This window comes from Watersipora subatra, chromosome 3, assembly GCF_963576615.1.
Source record: "Watersipora subatra chromosome 3, tzWatSuba1.1, whole genome shotgun sequence".
Taxonomy (NCBI): domain Eukaryota; kingdom Metazoa; phylum Bryozoa; class Gymnolaemata; order Cheilostomatida; family Watersiporidae; genus Watersipora; species Watersipora subatra.
This window is the reverse complement of record NC_088710.1, coordinates 61,860,745-61,879,884: the sequence shown is the minus strand read 5'-3', so window position 1 is coordinate 61,879,884 and position 19,140 is coordinate 61,860,745. Positions and strand designations below refer to the sequence as shown.

At 37.5% G+C, this 19,140-nt stretch overlaps 2 protein-coding genes across 2 annotated transcripts in view; one reads left to right on the top strand and one right to left on the bottom strand.

Annotated features, from left to right (window-relative positions):
• Positions 1 to 660: 660 nt before the first annotated feature.
• LOC137390829 (G patch domain-containing protein 1-like) lies at positions 661 to 18,542 on the top strand. The gene is made up of 16 exons (XM_068077145.1): positions 661 to 789; positions 1,161 to 1,301; positions 1,659 to 1,762; positions 2,722 to 2,867; positions 5,495 to 5,636; positions 8,233 to 8,442; positions 10,653 to 10,779; positions 11,661 to 11,882; positions 12,731 to 12,849; positions 13,449 to 13,587; positions 14,227 to 14,387; positions 14,625 to 14,782; positions 15,089 to 15,186; positions 15,301 to 15,468; positions 17,196 to 17,716; positions 18,468 to 18,542. Exons 1-16 carry the CDS (start codon positions 726 to 728, stop codon positions 18,540 to 18,542), a joined length of 2,595 nt encoding a protein of 864 aa, XP_067933246.1. The 5' UTR covers positions 661 to 725.
• Positions 18,542 to 19,140, bottom strand: part of LOC137391801 (twitchin-like) — a 105,871-nt gene continuing 105,272 nt past the window's right edge. The window contains exon 88 of the mRNA XM_068078336.1: positions 18,542 to 18,974. Within this exon, the coding sequence (XP_067934437.1) occupies positions 18,814 to 18,974 (161 nt within the window). The 3' untranslated portion in view covers positions 18,542 to 18,813. The remainder of the gene's footprint in view (positions 18,975 to 19,140) is intronic.

The window sequence follows — 19,140 nt, the reverse complement described above, 5'->3', positions numbered from 1 at the left end:
ATTTTATTTGTTACTGAAACCATCTCAACAAATACAAAACTAGACAAACAATTACTTTGAAAAAACTAAGTTAAAGAAGGTCGTAAAGTCAGTCGGATGTAGGTCAAGCAGGTTGTACGTCGATGCCAGTCCATACTTTTAACCATATTTTCTTATGTCAGGTTAAAATCATGAGAAAATCTCACTTTCTTTTATAGCGTTAATCTGTTTGTGGGTCTGTGCATCACAAACTTCGATCCAATGGCAACAAGTATAGTGTCTGATCATAAAGCCTAAGTAGCCCAAGTACCTCTATTAATAAATACTCAATGTACGAATATTGAGTTAATATTTTAATCAGCTTCTTCCAATTAGCACTTATCTTAGATCATTATTGAGTTTGTTATCACCCATTTTTGGTTTTCTCAACTAGGTCGACTGCTGGGTGATCAGTTTAATGCTACAATTCACCTTGGAGTATTATAAATTAGTTGTACACTGAAAATTGTATCAGCTTAAAACTTTTATATTGCGTGCGCGTCAGAGTTGCATCTATTAAGTATATCAACAAGCTAGCGAAAGAGGATAACAACATCAAGGCTTATCTCTCGATATGTCATGTTACATATTTCTGGGATAAAAGATTCAGATAGCGTTGTATGTGTAGTTTATGTATTTGTAGAGGCAAGCAGACTCATACCATTGCTGTGATAAATTGTTGTAGCAGGCCTTAGAATTTTAGCGACATGTCTGGTGAAACTGACACAGATTTTGTGGGATATGGCACTCCTGTAGAGCAGATAGATGGTGGTAGGCAGTTCATCACTTCATCATTAAATACTTGGTTATACTGATTTTACCTGTTGAGCAGTATTAAGTAATCTCTTTCTAGTTTCACATTAAAATCGTTGTTTGCTCTTGCATGAGTTGCGCGGAAAAATAATTTATATGTTTGGTTTTTGGATGTCTATTTTCATTGAGACAACATTTTGTTGCCTTTTAAAATGTTTTCATGACATGAAGCATTCGATGACATTCATAACACTTCTGCATGTTTTATTAATTAATTTAGATACAGGGATTGTACTATTATTACTGTGGTGTGTCAAAACTATTGCATTTATGAACATATGAAATCCGATGGATCAATTACCTTTCTGAAATAGCAGCAATGGTTTTAGATGGTTCCCTCTCTAAACTTGCTAATGAAAACAAATTGAAAGCGCAGAAGGTGAGAGACAAGCAAGGAAGGGAAAGATTTCATGGAGCGTTTACTGGTGGATATTCAGCTGGCTACTACAACACTGTGGGCACTGCCGAAGGTATATTATATCACAATCAGTTCTTTGAGATTACCTATACATACATGAGTCAGGTAGGTCTACATGAACATTCTCATTTGTCAGTTGTCTTCAAAGATCTCACCGTAACATATTCTGATGTTGATTCAAATATCTCTCTATTTGTGGATATATAAGCACTTGTAATGTTTACATATGAGTATCTTTGAGACAGGCGTACCTTATTGGTTATGCATTGTCTTTTTGAAGATATTATAGTCAACCCTCAATAATAGTTGAAAGTTACAGAAGCAAAACATACTATAAGGGATATAGACGGTGCCAATGCAAAGCGTTAAGAATTGTGCATTTATCTAAGCTGTACTTGTTTGCTAACAGGCTGGACGCCATCGACCTTCACCTCGCGTCGTAAGAAAATTGATGATGCTTCATCGAATGTTCATGGTCAGTCAGGGAGACCAGAAGACTATATGGATGAAGAGGTGGTTTATTCATATACCAAAAGTTTATTTATAGCAGTTTTGTTTATGGTTTTGACTCTCTCTGGTACTATGTTGTCCTGACTCTCTCTGCTACTATGTTGTCATGACTTTCTCTGGTACTATGTTGTCCTGACTCTCTCTGGTACTATGTGGTCCTGACTCTCTCTGGTACTATGTTGTCCTGACTCTCTCTGCTACTATATTGTCCTGACTCTCTCTGGTACTATGTTGTCATGACTCTCTCTGGTACTATGTTGTCATGACTCTCTCTGGTACTATGTTGTCATGACTTTCTCTGGTACTATGTTGTCATGACTTTCTCTGGTACTATGTTGTCCTGACTCTCTCTGGTGCTATGCTGTCATGACTTTCTTTGGTACTATGTTGTCCTGACTCTCTCTGGTACTATGTTGTCATGACTTTCTCTGGTACTATGTTGTCATGACTCTCTGTTACTGTGTTGTCCTGAATCCCTTTCATATTACCGTATGCTGCTGAGATTCTCTCTATCTCTCTCCATCTCTCTATTTCTCTATCTACATCTACATCTCTATCTACATCTCTATCTACATCTCTCTCTCTATACTATCCTAGCTTCATAGACCTTCTATCTACATCTCTATCTACATCTCTATCTACATCTCTATCTACATCTCTCTCTCTCTCTCTCTCTCTCTCTCTCTTTATACTATCCTAGCTTCATAGACCTGTATACTGTCATGCTCATATGTTGACACTTTCCTCTGTATCAAGCAGTCAGTTTTATATATGTACAATGTATGTATAATAGTATTTGCTCAAAAAGAGAGATATGTTTGTATAATGTGTCCCAGACAACCCTGATTATGCAATTAACACATGACTTAAATTATTTTACTCCGAGTACATGTTTTGAAGAAGCGATAACCAATATTATTATTCTGTACCGTGCCACTAATGATATACTAACACTGTTGCAGGATCTTGAGGCATTTGGAATAGCTCCTCGCCAGATTCAGACAACTGATACGTTCAGGAAGGATATCGGAGATAATGAGAGGGCTGCTTGGGATCCGGTGGTTCCAGGGCTGAACAAGGCCATTACTGATGCTATTAAACCAGTTCAGTATGTACTCCTCACAAATATATCTTCACTTTTGTGTTGCCTTAGAATTGTCAATTGCAATCCAACCTCTTCTTTGTCCATCTCTACATACGATTATTTAAATTACGATATAACATTTAGGCAGATATTTGACTCTGCACTCAAAATAATCGTGACAGGTCGTATCATTTTCAATACAAGTGCGGCATTTCATATAGTGCACATTGGGCTCTCAATGTGAAACTTGTCCATGTGGCTTAGACTTTTGTGAAGCTAAATCATTCCCAACATTCATGAAAATGTAATGTTTGTAGCCTATGACCTTCCTAAACATCAACAAATAATACTGTTTAAAATCCAATCCATCATCACGTGTCTAGAGTGTATAGGCAGTGCAAACAGTTCTTTTATTTCTCTCCCAAATGGTTTTAAAGCGAACAACCTGAAAGCTGTTTTGTGCTGACTAAATGCTGAGTGCGTATTGCTAATGCCATTGGGTAAATGATTGATGGCTGCTGGAGGAGCTGAACTCTGACCTCATTTGTCATTTTTATTGCTGCTTAACATCATGATATTTCATTCTCGTTAGTTACTAGAAATGAAAAAGTGGTTCGACCTTTTTTATCCGACTACCAGAGCTTAAAGGTTGACTTGCAATAAAATTTACATTACAGTTATTTGGTATCAGAAGGTTCACCATGTCTTACTTTGCTGTGTTGTAGGTTCAAAATATGTGGGAATGTGATTATGAGCAGTTAAAAAACCGCTGTAGGTTAGAATCTCTTTATTTTGATGACGTACTCAACTCGACGTGGTTATTGTTTTGACGCGTGATGTTATCATGTGAAATGAGAGGCCAATAAAATGCTCAAAAATAACACTTCTCGTAGCACTAGTTTGTGACAAACACTTCGGGTTTTGCCGGAAAGCCCTTGTCGAATATAGATGCTCGCTACTTTGCAGTTTTGTTTCAGCTTGGTCTAATCATCTAGTCATAATCTGATCATGAGACCCATATTTTTTGCCAAATGGCGCGAACAACTTCTGCATACTTTTCAACCATCACATGTGACCAACAGGCTCCTCATGTTCATCAGAGGATGATTTTCACCTCTTCCAGCTAAGGTTAAAAAATTAAACTGATTTTTAGGCTAGGTTTTGAGATATCATTGCTCAGAGTGACAGCATTACAATAATAATGAAATAGACGCGTAAGGACAATAACCATAGTTTTATTAAATGCGTGAAGTTCATTTGTGAAAGTATTTCAATGAATGAGGTGGCATAACAGTGTAAACAGAAACACATCGTGTTCAACTGCATCATCATCATCTACATTTTCATGATGGCCGCGATTAACTGTTCGCTTTTGAGATTTTAAGAGCTTGTAATCACATTTCTACATATTTTGTACCTACAACACAGCGGAGTAAGACATGGTGAACCTTTTGATACCAAATAACTGTAATGTTGTGCAAGAATTTTGTTGCAAGTCAACCTTTAAGTTTCAGCGTATGAATTCAGTATGTGGTTGTACCACCTGCTCACTGCTCAGCATCAGATTTGAATGGTAACTTTGTTCTTAATACGTGATATTCAGCTTACTTCTCAAAGAACCACTAGTTCAGTCTCTATTGCTGGTCCTTTTATAGAAAATTTTATGTCTCCAATGCAAATCTACCTTTGCTTTGTCTATCTCATTAAATTCATGGAAATATGCATTTACTCAACAAAATGTGTGAATTGTCTGTTTGAAAGGCGGAATAGCTAGCGAGTTATAGGCTTTGAACCAGAGTTAGTTGAATTGATCAATACCTACAAACGCTTTCTCACAGCCTAGATACACATTATGAAAGGAATTCTTTTACACATATATATATAAAATTCAATAGAGAAGGAGCTTTACTCACGAACTATTTCTCTGACTAGTTGCTCTAAAGTAAATGTATAATGTTGTTGACTAACTGGTGTCACACCTCATGTAACCAGCGGGTGCATTGTTACTGATTTCAACTGTATTGAATGTCTTGCTCTAGCACTCTATGCACTAGCAGTTTCTTTATGATTGGTTCACTGTGTGTTCACTGTGTGTTCAGTGTTCGATTTTAAAGGAAAGCATTAAATGTCACTCTCTTATTTCTTTGATATTAGGTCTAATAAATTTTCGGTGTAATCGCTGTAATCACTACTTTGTTAAGGCTTCAATCCGCTAAACTGCCCGTTATTAAGGCATTTACTTTATTAGTTTTTTTTATTATTCATCTGATGTGTTGTATCAATAGTTCTTATAAGTAATATAAAACATTTGATATCAGTTGAAGGATTCGCATGATGAATGAAAGTTTACAAAAAAGTTGAACAGAGTTGTCCCATCTTACATTAACAGTATGTATGCAGAGATATGTACACAGCATCAAGCAGGATCCCATGTTACATTAACAGTGTGTATGCAGAGATATGTACACAGCATCAAGCAGGATCCCATGTTACATTAACAGTGTGTATGCAGAGATATGTACACAGCATCAAGCAGGATCCCATGTTACATTAACAGTATGTATGCAGAGATATGTACACAGCATCAAGCAGGATGTGGAGGTAGACTTGGGCTAGTGTAACGGATGTTAATGCAGGCTCCTTGTTATTAGTTTCACTGCTGCAATCAAGCTGTTAAGGCTGATGGGATGGAAGCAAGGCCAAGGCATTGGACCACGAATCAAACGGAAACGTGCAGATAAGAAGAGCAATCAGCGTGTTATGGGTCCGGCTTTGCCTACTACAGCTGATATGGTGAGTATAGTATAACCTTGTCTGCTACAGCTGATATGGTGAGTATAGTATAACCTTGTCTACTACAGCTGATATGGTGAGTATAGTATAACCTTGTCTACTACAGCTGATATGGTGAGTATAGTATAACCTTGTCTGCTACAGCTGATATGGTGAGTATGGTATAACCTTGTCTACTACAGCTGATATGGTGAGTATAGTATAACTTTGCCCACTACAGCTGATATGGTGAGTATAGTATAACCTGGTCTACTACAGCTGATATGGTGAGTATAGTATAACCTTGTCTACTACAGCTGATATGGTGAGTATAGTATAACTTTGCCCACTACAGCTGATATGGTGAGTATAGTATAACCTTGTCTACTACAGCTGATATGGTGAGTATAGTATAACCTTGTCTACTACAGCTGATATGGTGAGTATAGTATAACTTTGCCCACTACAGCTGATATGGTGAGTATAGTATAACCTTGTCTACTACAGCTGATATGGTTAGTATAGTATAACCTTGTCTACTACAGCTGATATGGTGAGTATAGTATAACCTTGCCTACTACAGCTGATATGGTGAGTATAGTATAACCTTGTCTACTACAGCTGATATGGTTAGTATAGTATAACCTTGCCTACTACAGCTGATATGGTGAGTATAGTATAACCTTGTCTACTACAGCTGATATGGTGAGTATAGTATAACCTTGTCTACTACAGCTGATATGGTGAGTATAGTATAACTTTGCCCACTACAGCTGATATGGTGAGTATAGTATAACTTTGCCCACTACAGCTGATATGGTGAGTATAGTATAACCTTGTCTACTACAGCTGATATGGTGAGTATGGTATAACCTTGTCTACTACAGCTGATATGGTGAGTATAGTATAACCTTGTCTACTACAGCTGATATGGTGAGTATGGTATAACCTTGTCTACTACAACTGATATGGTGAGTATAGTATAACCTTGTCTACTACAGCTGATATGGTGAGTATAGTATAACCTTGTCTACTACAGCTGATATGGTGAGTATAGTATAACCTTGCCTACTACAGCTGATATGGTGAGTTTATCTAATAAAGGATGAAATTAACTAAATTTTTCGTATTACATGATCTATGGTCTAGATTAGTCTATTTGAATAGTGTCCTTACGCATTACAGTATTACTTCAAATTACGAGTGCTCCAACGTACGAGAAACTCGAGATATGAGCCAGCTTTTAAGCAAGTGTTAGCACTAACATACGAGCCATGTTTGAGATACGAGCACGTGAGTCAGTTGCCAAGTATGCCGGAGGTGTTTATGAGAACAGCACCACTCTGTATTTTTCAACTGCTCAGGTTATACTTTTGTACTGTGTTTTTTGTGCGCGATTTTCACTGCAGAATTATGTGACTTAAAAGTATTGTGTGTAGACCGAAAGTTTGTCGGTAAAATGAAAGATAATTCAAAGAAAAAGCAAATAATATTAAACGGAAAATTATTGAAAAATATGCGAAATGTGTATGCGTGATTGAGCTAGCTCAGCAATATGACAGAAATACATCCACAATTATCAATCAGAAGGATTATATTCAGGGCATTTAGTTCGCAAAAGGACTAACCATAGTTTTTAAACGGCGCAGCGATCTTCATGACCGTTGATGGAGAGACTGCTCAGGCATTGAATAAAAGATAAACAATTGGCTGGTGACAGCGTAACCAAAACGATGCACTATGTGAAAAGGCCGGTGCTATCTTTCAAAACTATAAAAATAGACATTCGGACAAGTTTGCTAGTGGTCGTGCATTAACCCTTTATGATGACACCTGTGTTCGTCCTAATCGCAACATGTTGAAAGGGCGACAAAGGCAAACATCCTTAGATAGGTTTATCTTAAAACGGCAGGCTAGTCGTGAAAGCGAAACAAAGGGAAAATTAACTAACCCGCGAGAAACTATGAACGCCGATGAAATTTTAATTACGCTAAGGTGAAAATGAAAGTTTGCTTTTAGGTTTGCTTCTAAGTTTGTCTTTTAAGACTGATAAAATCCAAAATGATCAAAGTCAACTGTTGTAATGAAGGATAATTTATATCTCCCTCTCTGGCAAATGCTAGTGTTAGCTGCTATTGTATGTATTTAATTTTACATTTTAATTAATCACATTTCCTTGCATTATTTTTTATTTGTTGCTTTTTGAAAGCATGTGGTAAGTTAGGACAATAACCAACATGTTCTTTCTGTTACAATATTTTGTTTTGAGGGTTTTATTTGCACTTTTTTAGAGTATGGAAACCAATCAATATATATTCAATTGTTCTATATATAAATAAATTGCACCAACATGCGAGTGAATTGACATACGAGCTCAGTCTCGGAACGCATTAAGCTCGTAAGTCGAAGTATGACTGTACATAACTTGATGCACTGTGGAGTTAATTTTTATACTTAGCCATCTATACAAGGCGCTATTTTAGATGTGTGGTTTTGGTTATCATTACTTTTATTGCTCAGCTTTTACATCTCACAAAGTTTGCTCTAAAATTTGTTCCTCTATGGCCTCTAAAGATGACCCATTCTTGTTGTCAGCGATTTAATTTGTTATTTGTAGGCAGCAGGCAGCTCTGAGAGTGACTCAGATGAGTTTGTGAACAACCTGACCTTTGCCCCAAAAGACATGAATCCAGTAGATTTCGCTGCTAAGGATGACTTACACGGAATAGGATACACATCTCTAGCTGCTGGTCGTAAACCAAAGAGCAGTGCAGTGGAAGAGGAGAGGTTAACATTTGGAGGTCATCGTAAAGGCATTAGCGGACAGGTAAGAGGCCCCACGTAGCCACCGATCTAACCTTTCCCAGGAACTCATATTTGAACTGATACACTAAAGTTTGTAACAAGTTATTTCTTTAATTTAAGCCCAAGAAAATTTCCAGTTAATTGACAGTTATAAGGAAAGAAAGAGTGAAAATTACTGTCGTCAATCCAACTCATCGAATTAACAAGAAACTCACCTTGCTTTATCTGATTAAATTTTCATCAAATAAACAACAGGAATAAACTAGGTAAGGAGGCGTAGATAAACAATTATGTTTGCATATCATATTATTATTGTATATTCTCACAATGATCTCTCCTTGGTAATGCTTCAATGGGATGGTTAGTCGCGCATAAGTTTTTTGCAGTTGATCCAAAGCTTGATTTCTATCCTAGTTATTTCTTTGTTGTTACAAAAAAGAAATAACTTGATAAGCTTTCAATTTATTCACTAATTTAGATATTTACCACCAAAAATACTTCATGTCGTCTATTGTTGTCATCGCCTGCCTCATTTACTTTGGGCACTATGAGAAATGTTCTATCTCTAAAATCAGCTATCTTGAAATGAATACTGGTTGTTGATCTGCCCAAATTGTCCGGCGTAGCTTGACATAAGAGCTACCCAGCGTAGCTTAACATGAGAGCAACCTGTCGTAGCTGAACACGAGAGCTACCTGTCATAGCTGAACACGAGAGCTACCTGTCGTAGCTGAACACGAGAGCTACCTGTCGTAGCTGAACACGAGAGCTACCTGTCGTAGCTGAACACGAGAGCTACCTGTCGTAGCTGAACACGAGAGCTACCTGTCGTAGCTGAACACGAGAGCAACAACCAGAAAAAACATTAATATTAGTATTTGAACAAGTTTGATCAACTTAGTAATTGTAGCAATTCAAGAAAAATCTTAGATACAGCAATGCTAACAAGACTCCAAGGGTCATGTAAGTCTGCAGAGGAACGGGATTGGAAATTCTCTTAAGAAGGAGAGAGAAGAGCTTGAAGAAGATAGAGAATATGAAGTGGAAAAAGAAGAACCTAACAACCCTTTGCAGCAATCCCATCAGCGAGCAGCATGGTGCGAAGAACAAATGTAGCAAAAATGCCAGCGAAAAGCCCCCCAAATGTTGCAGCGAAATTCGCAGAATTGATCTAAAAATAAATGCAGCATAATTATAACTTTCTTAAATAAATCATGAAAATGAAATTTTTTGTCCACATAGTCTACTTCTGCGTGTGTGCATTGCGGTGCTAAGCGTGAAACCAAACGCTGAGCTGTTTAAAGGGTCAACTTTGTGAATTATCCTTGAGTAAGCCAGTTCACCATATTGTTGGTTTTTCATTGTTTCAAGGTAAACTTGTTCTTACCAATAAGCTGCTAATATCAATCATATAATTTATTGTTCCATGAAAGTTGACATTAGGTTATATCTGATTGAGCCATATTGAGCCACAGTAGTTAATCTTTTGACTGATTTCTGGCTTTTATGAACTGTACTTCTGAAATGTTTGGATATGTTGAAGATTTTGACTTGATGATTCTTTGGAATCAGATATTAATAGATTAATTTTTAATTAAACCTCAAGGAACACCCACTGTAATTTTCCATCAGGGACATAATTTGCTTCAATTTTTTATGAACTTCTAGTTTAACTTTTTGTAGAAACTTCCAATGCGGATGTTGCCATAGCAATAACTATTCTGGATGTTACCATAGCAATAACCACTTTGGATATTACCATAGCAATAACTACATGTACTTTGGATGTGTTACTATAACAATAACCACTCTAGACCTTACCATAGCAATAACCACTCTAGACATTACCATAGCAATAACTACCGTAGATGTTACCATAGCAATAACCACTGTAGATGTTACTATAGCAATAACTACTGTAGATGTTACCATAGCAATAACCACTCTGGATGTTACCATATCAATAACTACTGTAGATGTTACCATAGCAATAACCACACTGGATGTTACCATAGCAATAACTACTGTAGATGTTACCATAGCAATACCCACTCTAGATGTTACCATAGCAATACCCACTCTAGATGTTACCAAAGCAATACTCACTCTAGATGTTACCAAAGCAATACTCACTCTAGATGTTACCAAAGCAATAACCACTCTAGATGTTACCATAGAAATAACCACTCTAGATGTTACCATAGCAATAAGCACTCTAGATTGCTATTGTAGGCATTTGGAGTGGGCATAGAGGAGGAGGATGAAGATGGTGATATATATGGAAAAGAAGTCATGTCTAATTACGACATGACTCTCAGTGATGAACCAACTGATCTGCACACATTCACCAAACCTTCTGGTGAGTCTTCTTGATTTATGGCACCTGATTTCTTCCATCCACAAAACTTCGTCATGCTCTTAATTTAGTGTAAGGATTACAGTCAAACCTCAACTTACCAGCGCCTTAAAGTACAAGCCTTTCATCTTTCAAAGTAAAATTTGAGAAAGTTTGATTATACCCCCTACTGTATGTGCCTCCAACATCTGACATCAACAAGTTTTTTATAAGGAGAGGTTGTGTGAAGAAAATAAAGTTTGAAGTGAGAGAAAGTGGAGAGATAGGAGTTGAGATGTTACAAACATAGTATGGAATAAACAGAGAATATAGGAAGAAAATGCTATATAAGTCAAGTTAAATTAGCACTTGTTCGTTCTAAATCAGAGTAAGCTAAGCTCTGTGGATATCTATCAGCACCTCTATCTTAGCACTGATTGTCTCCTGCATTGGCCAGGTTACCTTTCCATCTACCTATCTGTAGAATAAAGTGACAGTAGAAACCTCGTTATCGATCTTTATTGATTCAGTCTTATCAAAGTTTCCTATAAAATGTATTTATTATATGTTATTATAGTACCTACAATATTTATTAGAGTGTTATTGTAGATTGTTGTACTGAGGGACAAATTAAACAAATTAAGTTGTGTTCTCATGGGAACATTTTATTTAATGAACGACGGTTTGACTCACAAAGCAGGTCATAGAATGAACTATGTTTCTATGTCAAGGTTTAACTGTATAAAACTTGTTGGAGAGAACGACTTCACTGATTCAGTATTGTCTCAATGCCATAACTGCTGATGTTACATCTCTCTGGTCTTGTTAACTTCTATCTATAACTGATATGCACTATCTCAGTATACCTGTATAGTACATGTATGTCCATGTTGGCACCTCTTTAGATAAACACAGTCAGTCATCGAAGATTTACCAGTCGGCGAGAATATTGGAAGGGTTTTGTCTGGCCCAAAAGAATGATGGCGCTAAAGAGAGCTATACAGTTCCTGAACTGCCAAGGGGTTATCGACCTTGCGCGGCTGTCACAGGAGTGTCACAGCTACCTAAGCTCTACGGCAAACTGGATAAGACGTTGCGAGGTCTCATTATAGGTGAAGCAGGTCAAGGTAAATGTACTTTTATATTTGTTCACTACCTTTTTTATGAATTAAAGAGTTGTCCTGACCTTTTCAATACAGCAATAATGAATGGCAGATGGTTTTTATTTTGTCTATGTTTATGTTGGTGGCTTTTTTACATTTAAGACATCCAGTTAATGAAAATCATATGTGATGTTTAGTCTAGAACTGTCCTGATAGGTATTCTGTAGAGCTAGGATACCCTACTTATCGGAGTCACTTCCACTTCTTTAATGTAAGACCTCTGTCTGCTGAAATCATGAGGATATAATAAATGGGCAGTATTCTATAGCCATTAAAGTATATTTACATAAGACGATTAAAATACTTGATGCTTGTCTTGAATTCTTTTTAAGAAAAACGAGTCAGCTTGTGGCTTGCCGTGTTTGATTTGTTTACCATCACTATTAATAATGACAAATCAGTAGTTGTCCTCTCTATTTATTTTTTTAAAGTGCCATAAACTAGACAATGTAGGTATGAACCAATTTGCCAGACATTACTGGCGATACAGAATGTTTATTTGCTAAAGATTTAAAGCAATTTATTATTCATTATTGGTTATCAGTTTGCAGGAAATTGCTTCGACTCAGTGTAGGTAAATTGCTGTCAATTACTGCATTCGCAAGCATTGTTTACACTGTCTACACACTGTCTATACACTGTCTACAAATGAATATTTGAACTGCATGATTTCTCACAAACTTGCCTAGTGTAAAGGTGCCTTTAAAGCGTGGTGTTGCATTGTTTAGAGGTGTTACCGCAATGTTTCTAGGTCAAGGCTGGTTTTCATTGGCCAAACAATTTCTTTTAGTTTTATATTTGGGTCTTAGTAGGTGTCCCTCCTGTCTCAGACAAACAAGAAAGCAAGCAAGTTGAACCTTTGTGTCAAGGTCACAAAACTCCAACCAATCTCAATGAGGCCAAACCATCAGATAATCAACAATATGTTGAGGTATGTTGAGGGAGTTAGTCTATGCATAGGCTGCAGTGTACACGGTGCTTAAAGCCTGGTTCCCATATATGCCGCAAAGCACCGGCGACAGCACCGCAGGCTATTGCGGTAAAATGGGAACCTACATGCCGCGGATCGCAGTGCACCGCTGGTGGATGCCGGCGGTCAACGCAAGAGATTGCGCATGTTCAAATTTCGCAAACGGCCGCAGGCAAAACCTTCCCGAAATGCACGGGTAAAGGTCACCATTATAAGAACGGCATGGCGATCGAACATTTTATTTGATTACGCAATTATGTTTACGATATTATTAACGATGTGGCTTTTATGTGAACATTAAACTGCGCCGAGCACCGCAAGTGTTTTGCTGCGCGATATTACCGCCGGTGCTTTGCTACGTATATGGGAACCAGGCTTTAGACGTGATAGGCTTGGAGTTATTCATACAATTGGATTGTTACGATTGTCATCTTCATACAATATGAAGTCCGCTCTAATATATTTAGTTGTTTTGTTGGCAGCCATATATTTGTGACGGTGTGCTAAACTGCTGGTAAGAAAAGAGTACTCCGTAGTCTTTTGCCATCTTGTTTGTGTAGGATGAGGTTCCATTACCACCCATGAGATCAACAGAACCTCTGAACAAACAAAGTGTTGACTTTAAACCTTTTGCAAAGAACCCGGAAAAGCAAGCCCGATATGAAAGATATTTATTACTGAAGCGATCAGGTGATCGAGGTGAGTGCTGAGTACATGATTATTCAAAAAAAAAAAACAATGGCGTATCTATAGGTATCAGCGTCTTATATGGTTATCAGTACTTCAGATTGTTATCTGTTCTCTAGAATGTTAGCAGCTATAAATTATGGAACAAATAGAGGGTGGCGCTTTACTTGTCAACCCTTCTCTCGTAGTGGCAGTCAAATAGAGATGGCGTTCAAATAGAGGTGGCGTTTAAATAGAGGTGGCATTCAATTAGAGGTATTACGGTGGTTAAAAACTCGTTCGTTCTAAATCAGAATTAGCTAAGCTCTGTGGATATCTATCAACACCTCCATCTTAGCACTGATTGACTCCTGCATTGGCTGGGTTACCTTTCCATCTACCTATCTGTAGAATAAAGTGACAATAGAAACCTCGTTATTGATTTTGAACAAATTAAACCTAATAAAATGTGGAATGGCTGATACCTGATGTGATGAGAGAGTGATAGTTTATTCCTTCGTAAATCTTATTTTTACTTCTCATAAATCTGATAATAGCAGAAGCTTGGAAATTTAATCATTTCATTCGTAGACAACTCATCTCCAACAGAGACTAGCCAATTATTTCAATGCAAACTTGGGTCATGGTCTTTATGCATTCAGTCTTCTGTAGACGCGTATGGCAAAGTGGCTCCTGCAGACTACCGTCAGCGCGATAAAGCGCGTGAGCGCGAGGAATTTGAGCGATCTGGAAAATTCTTTAAGGATTTGTCAGGAGTTATGGCCAGCCGCTTTACAAGAAGCAAACAAACCGACGAAGAAGACGATAGTAAGGTGGGTGAATTCTTGAGAGATCTAGTTTGACGATCTTACATCATCACTGCTATACGTTATCACTCTTATATGTTATCACTCTTATATGTTATCACTCTTATATGTTATCACTCTTATATGTTATCATTCTTATATGTTATCACTCTTATATGTTATCACTCTTATAGTATTTTTCCTATATTCTTACAAAGATTTTTGTCTTAGAGTTCTCAATTTAACTGTGCATCTTGTGATTAGGTGAGCGTGAGAGTTGATGAAGAAGCAGAGGACCTACTAGATGACAAGAAAGAGGCGGTACGTATGAGCATGTTTGGTAAATTAACAAGGGAGACATACGAGTGGCATCCACATCGCCTTCTCTGTAAAAGATTCAACATTCCTGACCCATATCCAGAGTAAGTCTTTTAATCCTGACCCATATCCAGAGTAAGTCTCTTAATCCTGACCCATATCCAGAGTAAGTCTCTTAAATCATTATATGTCAATGTTCCTATCTCTAACATATATTTTCTATTTAACCCAACTTTGTTGTATATTTGTTTCAATTATCTTGAATTCTGGAATTAAATTTGCAGTCAAGTTTTTTAGTTTGACTAATATTAAATAGTAAATGGAAGAAAATAACTTCTCAAGGTCATCAGATTCAGAATTTCATCTGGCTATGGAATCGTAACTAACGAGATATGATTATTTATACGCAGCTCTCAGCTTGTCGGATTACCAACAGTTTATAAAGACAAGATTTCTGCATATAACTTCCTGGATCTTGAATCTCTGACTACAGCACCAGAAGAGCGAAGTGAGTGATGTCTACGCATGCATTCATCATGACCGATAACACTTGTATCACACTCAATTTTCAATTTTTGGACAGTTTTTGTTATAACAAGGTTTTGCTAAATAATCCCCTTAGGGCAGCACGAAAACATAAAACTTACCGAGAAGCCAGATGAGTCTAAGGGGCTGGAGGAGGTGCCCTCAGGCCCAAAGACTTTACCATTAGGCGAAAAGGCACCAGTTGACCTCTTCAAAGCCGTTTTCCAAGATTCTTCATCGGACTCATCCGAGTCAGAAACTGATGGTATTTCTTTCTTATCTTGTATTAGTGATGCGGGGTACAGCTCGATATGCCTGGTATTAGTGATGCGGGGTACAGCTCTATATGCCTGGTATTAGTGATGCGAGGTACAGCTTTGTATGCCTGAACAACCTAGCTGCTAGTTGATTCTAATTTCCACAGCATTTGAATAGCTATTAGAGATGGTAAGAGATAGGAATGTATTATCACTTGTCTTATCTGAAAACTGTTTAATAATATATTGTTGTTTTTTATTCCCATGATTTGCAAATTAAAACAATGAGTAGAGACTGGCATCTCGAATATCATTCGCTATGATAATTCTCTAAGTAGGATTTGCAATAGGCAAAGCGCTTTACTGCTAGAAGGCAGTGTGCGCTAAACTCTCTAAAGGATCGTGCACACTATCGCTTTACTGCTAGAAGGCAGCGTGCGCTAAACTCTCTAAAGGATCGTGCACACTATCGCTTCACTGCTAGGAGGCAGTGTGCGCTAAACTCTCTAAAGGCCCGTGCACACTATCGCTCAAGTCATTAGCTGTGCGATGGACTGCAACGATTAGCTGTTTTTACGTCATCACCAACGATAAGGTGTACACACTGAACGATTAGCTGTAGGTGATCGCTAACCAACAACCAATTATAAATTATGAAATTGCATTGGTTATATCGTTGGTCCTTTTGTTATCTTTTAATTATCTGATTACATGTCTGCAATTCATCATGAGCGTAGTTCATCGCCATGCTTGCGAATTATTAATTACAACAATTTTCATAACTGTTGAAATTGGATTCGATGCGGTCAACAAACAGCCAATCAAGATGCTAACAGTTGCGATCAACGATTGCTAGAAACGGTTACGTTGGTCACTCATCGCAAAATGACTTCGTAGTAGCGCATCGTTGCGGTAATTGCGCAGCTAATCGTCGATTTGAGCGATAGTGTGTGCGGTCTTTAAAAATTTGAACTTTGAACAGGTGAATCTGTATGTTTACGCTGGTTATCTTAGTAATCAACTGCTATTCTCCACACATAGTACCATAAATCTTAACTTTATTAGGGAAGGATGGTAAGAGCATCATTTCTTTTGTGTTAAATCTTGCCCCTCTCTCCTTTTATATTGCATAGATCTGTGACGTGTATGTCTCTATTTATCATACAACTGATAGTAAAACCATACTCTTGCGGACAGCTGCTGTATCTTTTTATTATACAAACACAATCAACTATTTGAGACTAAATTATCTTTCCCAAGTAATTTCAAATTACTTGACTTTTCATTACGAAGCCCACACATTAGCTAGACCAATCAAATTTTTTCTCCAACGAAACAACCTTGTTGCCAATTCCAAAGCAACCAATCAAAAACCTGTTTGATAATTGATAAGCAATTCCATTTCTAGTCATTTTTCAAAACGAGAAATTTTTCAGATCGGTATTGTGATGGCAATAAGAAATTCATCGCGTTCAATGCAAAGGAAGTGTCAGAGATTTTGCGAGAGTGGGATTCACTAAACAATTTTATACTTATCATGTAGAGAATTTTGTTCTGAATAAGATGCATTTTACAGTAAACAATATCTGCATTGATTCTCGATATATTGCATAAATACTAACGGTATATCGATTTTTCGAAAATCCGTTTGAATTAATTTGATCAGAATAGCGAATTTAATGCAGTGACGAAAGAGTTAATATACCCTATTCGAGCTTGGTAGTTATCGTTTTAGATGAGTCGAAGATTGAAGCTGATGCTGGCACCAACCATGATGCTCAAATAGAATCTAACACAAAACTTTTACAATTGCAAGATAAATATTCCCAGAGCAGAGATGTAGCTTCTGTCTATGAGAACCCAAAGGATCCAGTTGTAGACACGCAGTCTGAATCCATGCAAGTGAAAAAGGTTAAATTTGTACCTAAAAAAGATAGATACAAGGAACGAAAGACAAGGTGGTCAAATGCAGACAGTTCAGTTGATGATGCGTCTCCAGCGGTGGACTCTACCATTCAAACATCACAAATTCATTGCGCTGATCAGGGTGATCAAGGAGCAGCGTTAGACGGTAGCACGAGCCTTCTTGCACTTGAAAACGTAGTTCAGCCTGAAAATATGCTCGATCCAAATGATGCTGAAATTCCTAGATCACCTGGCACTCCCGACTCGGAGGATTGTTGGATGCCCGCTCTTCCACCAACACCCATCGATGGAACACAGACTGCGTGTTCACTTTCTCATAATGTTAAAAAGGTGGGTATTCATTCATATTCGGAGCCATAATTAGTCAAAGATAACTTTGAGATGTCATTGGCTCAGGTCAACTAGTGCATTTGAACAGAATAGATCATTGTTTAAGTCGACATTGTAGCGCATCCATCGCTTCAGTTTTATCGCTGCGCGTTGCACTGCTTCAACTGTTTACAGCAAATGTGAGCTCTTATAGCAAATGTTTCTCTTGAGTTTGGCAAAGTGTCTATGTAGTTAAAAACGGGTAATAATAAGAAGTCATTTGACATACCCTAGGACACTTATGTATTCGCCTCATCTAACTTTCGCGGAGTCATCCTCTCGCGAAAATTTTATGTGCGAAACTAAACTATCATAACGAACCAGCGAAAACGTGAAATTAAATAGCTTGGTTCATTGATAGTCCAAGAAACAAGTGGCAGCAAGCGATCAAATTGCATTATCGATCTCACCCACACCATACTACCTGTAGTTCACAATTATAAACTAGTCCCAAATTAAAAAATGTTTTTATCAGTGAACTGAACCTGAGGAATCTAGTTATGCTTGTTCTACTGCATTTATTTTCACATCACTATATTTTCGCACTCATCAGAGCTGCGAAATTAAGTTGCAGCGAAATTTTACTCTGTTTACTACTCACGAAACTAAATACTAGCGAAATATAAGTGTTCTAGGGTAGTTATGTATATAGCAATGTAGACATTTAAGACATTTAGACATACTAGGGTACCTGCTTTCTCTTTTACGGCAGAAGCGCAAGGCGAAGCACAAACACAAAAAAGACAGCAAAAAGAAGACGCGGAAGAAAGAGAGGAGGAAGAGGTGATCAGTGTTTACATAAGCTATATTCAGAAAGATACCAGTTCACTCAAATATAAGTTCTACCCTCCTTGTGAGTCTTGTTTGGATAAAACAGCATAATAAGATAAAGCAGCCCATAGAATCATACGGAAATGGATAACTATAATAAATGCATTAACACAACGCTTATAGAGAGCATTTAAAAATGTACGAAATATTGCAGTTGGCTATATTCCACAATTGTTTGTCTATATAGCGAATTCCCACTTATCAGTAGCTACACAGTATAGCCTATCTTACAACTCTTGAAATCGCACCGACCTCGTTGTTTTAACTGTAACATTTCCTTTTTTATATGTATTAGATGAAATGTCCTTGACACCCCTACTCATTATTCCTGATCGTGGTGGCGCATCATTCTGGATCGCTCGGCTACTCATGCTCACGAACCTTTGCTCTACAAATGAACAGTCACAAGTTCGGCATCATGAAATTGCAGACAATTCTTTGTCTCAAATCATGCAATGATACAACCATAGAAGCATTAGTTATAGACAATTGCAAGTTGGCTGTGCATAGTGTGGGGATGATGACTCCGCATTCCACTAAAATGAACAATTATC

Coding starts and splice junctions, on each gene's coding strand:
- LOC137390829 (XM_068077145.1), top strand. CDS start 726: ATGTCTGGTGAAACTGACACAGATTTTGTGGGATATGGCACTCCTGTA. Junction 1,302..1,658: donor CACTGTGGGCACTGCCGAAG/GTATATTATATC, acceptor GTTTGCTAACAG/GCTGGACGCCATCGACCTTC. Junction 1,763..2,721: donor AAGACTATATGGATGAAGAG/GTGGTTTATTCA, acceptor ACACTGTTGCAG/GATCTTGAGGCATTTGGAAT.